This window comes from Gavialis gangeticus, unplaced genomic scaffold (genome assembly GCF_001723915.1).
Source record: "Gavialis gangeticus isolate Ggan-Ray unplaced genomic scaffold, GavGan_comp1, whole genome shotgun sequence".
Taxonomy (NCBI): Eukaryota; Metazoa; Chordata; order Crocodylia; family Gavialidae; genus Gavialis; species Gavialis gangeticus.
Genome location: NW_017729024.1, coordinates 108,388,657 through 108,391,079, shown reverse-complemented (window position 1 = coordinate 108,391,079; position 2,423 = coordinate 108,388,657). Strand labels below are relative to the sequence as shown.

Here is a 2,423-nt window from a genome sequence, read left to right as displayed (position 1 = left end):
CCCAAAACTGGGCACAGTACTCCAGCTGCGGCCTCACCAAGGCTGAGTACAATGGGAGAATGACATCCTGAGATTTTCTTGAGAATCATCTATGGACGCAAGTCAGCGTTTCGCTCACTTTACTAGCTGCAGCATCACACTGAAGGCTCATGTTCATCTTGTGGCCAATCATGACCCCCAAGTCCCTTTCTTCTGTAGTGCTAACCAGCGTAGCACTGCTGAGCCTATAAGCATGTTGCAGATTTTTCCTCCCAAGGTGGAGAACCTTGCATTTTTTGGTGTTGAACACCATCAGGTTCTCCTCCGCCCATTTCATGAGCCTGTCAAGATCTGCCTGGATCACCCTCCTGTCCTTAGGTGTGGATGCTTTACCCCAGAGTTTGGTACCATCGCTGAACTTGGCCAGTCCACTTCTGACACCAATGTCCACATCATTGATGAAGATGTTAAACAGTATAGGCCCTAGGACAGTGCCTTGAGGAACCCCACTGGTGACCACGCACCAAGAGGATTGGCTTCTGTCAACCACCACCCTCTGGGTCCTACCGCAGAGCCAATTCCCCAGCCAGCAAATCATGGTGAGGTCGAGGCTGCAGTTAGCCAGTTTTGCCAAGAGGTGATCATGGGATACCAGATTGAAGGCTTTTTTAAAGTCAAGATATATGACATCAATCTCTTCCCTCTTGTCCAGGTGATAGGCGACCTGGTTGTAAAAAGAAATGAGGTTGGTCAAGCAAGACCTACCCGCAACAAATCCACTACAAATCCATCCTCAGACAAAATAATACTGAGTAGTTCATAAATGTCTTGTAAGTAAAACAGAATAAGGCTGATCCCTTTTCAGTTTGTATATTTCCATGTGTACTAATCTGTGTATTTTAAAGGGAAAATTATTAACAAGTTTAGTAGAAAATTCTTGCCATTCACGTTAAAGTCTTGACATTTTTAAGTAGCCATGAAAAATAGCAAACCAATGTTTTGAATATGGTGACTGATTTCCAAGTTTTCCATTTGCATTTTTTAAAAGCTGCATTATATTATAAATTGCATATGTAACAATTGCTAAAGATGGGAATTTAACCCGTTTCAGACATGCAGTGTGAAATTTTCTGTTACATTTTATGAAACTCCTAATTTTGCCTTTTGGTATTGTACAGAATCGAGAAAATGATGAGCTAAGAGCAGCCCATGAAAAACGCAAGGAGAGGCTGCAGATGTTACAGACGAACTACAGAGCAGTAAAAGAGCAATTAAAGCAGTGGGAAGAGGGTTATAGCAAGTAAGTTGCATAGCTCATTAAAAGTATTTTATTTAAATATTAAATCCAAATGAAACAATTACATAGGTGTTCTAACTGAGAGTCTGATTCAAATCAAGTAGTCATTATGTGATTATCTTTTATTTATCTTTTATTAAAGCAGAGTACCTGACACAATCATATGAGAAAATGTAAAGATGAAATCAAGAGTAAAATGTAATGAGCTGACATGTTTACTTATTTTCTTTAAGATCTCATTTTGAGCTTGACTACTGGACAAAGGTCTGATAGGGTTACTTATTATGACTGTCTAATTCCCCAGTGGATTAATTTGTTGACTGTGTGTTCATTTTTTTCTTTTTCTATGATGGAACAATTGCTTTTTGTTGCAAACACTTTATAAAAGAATTGCATTTATTAAATAACAGAGGTAAATAGACATCCAGTGAAATACTATAAATATTGAATGTTAAAAACAAGATTTTAGGGTAGACATCAGTTAATGGAAAGGAAAAATATTCACAAAACAGAATATTCTCTTTTCTCAAATTTATATAAATATATTACTTCTGGTTATCCTAGACATTTTTAAATCATACTACAGTAATATATCTTTTAAAACAAAATAATCAAAATATCAAAATCTAGCAAATGAGAAGTTTATATGTTTAAAAGTCCCATCTATAACTGGCACAAATTTTCTCTTTCAAATTTAATATTTATGCCTAATAATTCTGGGACATCTTGGGATTGATAAATATATCAGTACATTTTGGGGCCTAGGTGTGTAGGTTATGTTTCGGGAAAGTATGTAAGCATGTTCTTATTCATTGAAATCATAGGATGTGGGAACACTTGCTTATGTGTGAACACTTGCTTAAAGTTCAGCATATGCTTAAGTGCACTCCTGTAAAAGGATGTTTTCCATAACAAGGACTTTCGCAATTCATTTTTGTAACATCCAGAGAAACATTTATGGCTTCATTCTTCTTAACAAAAAGATTGTTTTACCTTGATCTAAATAAAAAGGCATTAAAAATTATATTATTTACTAGCCAATTGGCCATCAAGAATGACGGGGGGGAGGGGAACCGTCAGGGATGGAGCCCTGTGCCCCCCACCCCCCATCCGGGCCCGCTCCCCTCCCCTTCCTGCTCCCCTCCCT

At 37.8% G+C, this 2,423-nt stretch overlaps 1 protein-coding gene across 5 annotated transcripts in view; it reads left to right on the top strand.

Moving 5' to 3' along the window:
- CNTLN (centlein) overlaps positions 1-2,423 on the top strand; it is a 474,592-nt gene that overhangs the window by 234,315 nt on the left and 237,854 nt on the right. For all 5 annotated transcript variants that reach the window (XM_019517543.1, XM_019517544.1, XM_019517542.1 and 2 more), the window contains one exon: positions 1,158-1,279. In XM_019517543.1, the coding sequence (XP_019373088.1) occupies positions 1,158-1,279 (122 nt within the window). The remainder of the gene's footprint in view (positions 1-1,157; positions 1,280-2,423) is intronic.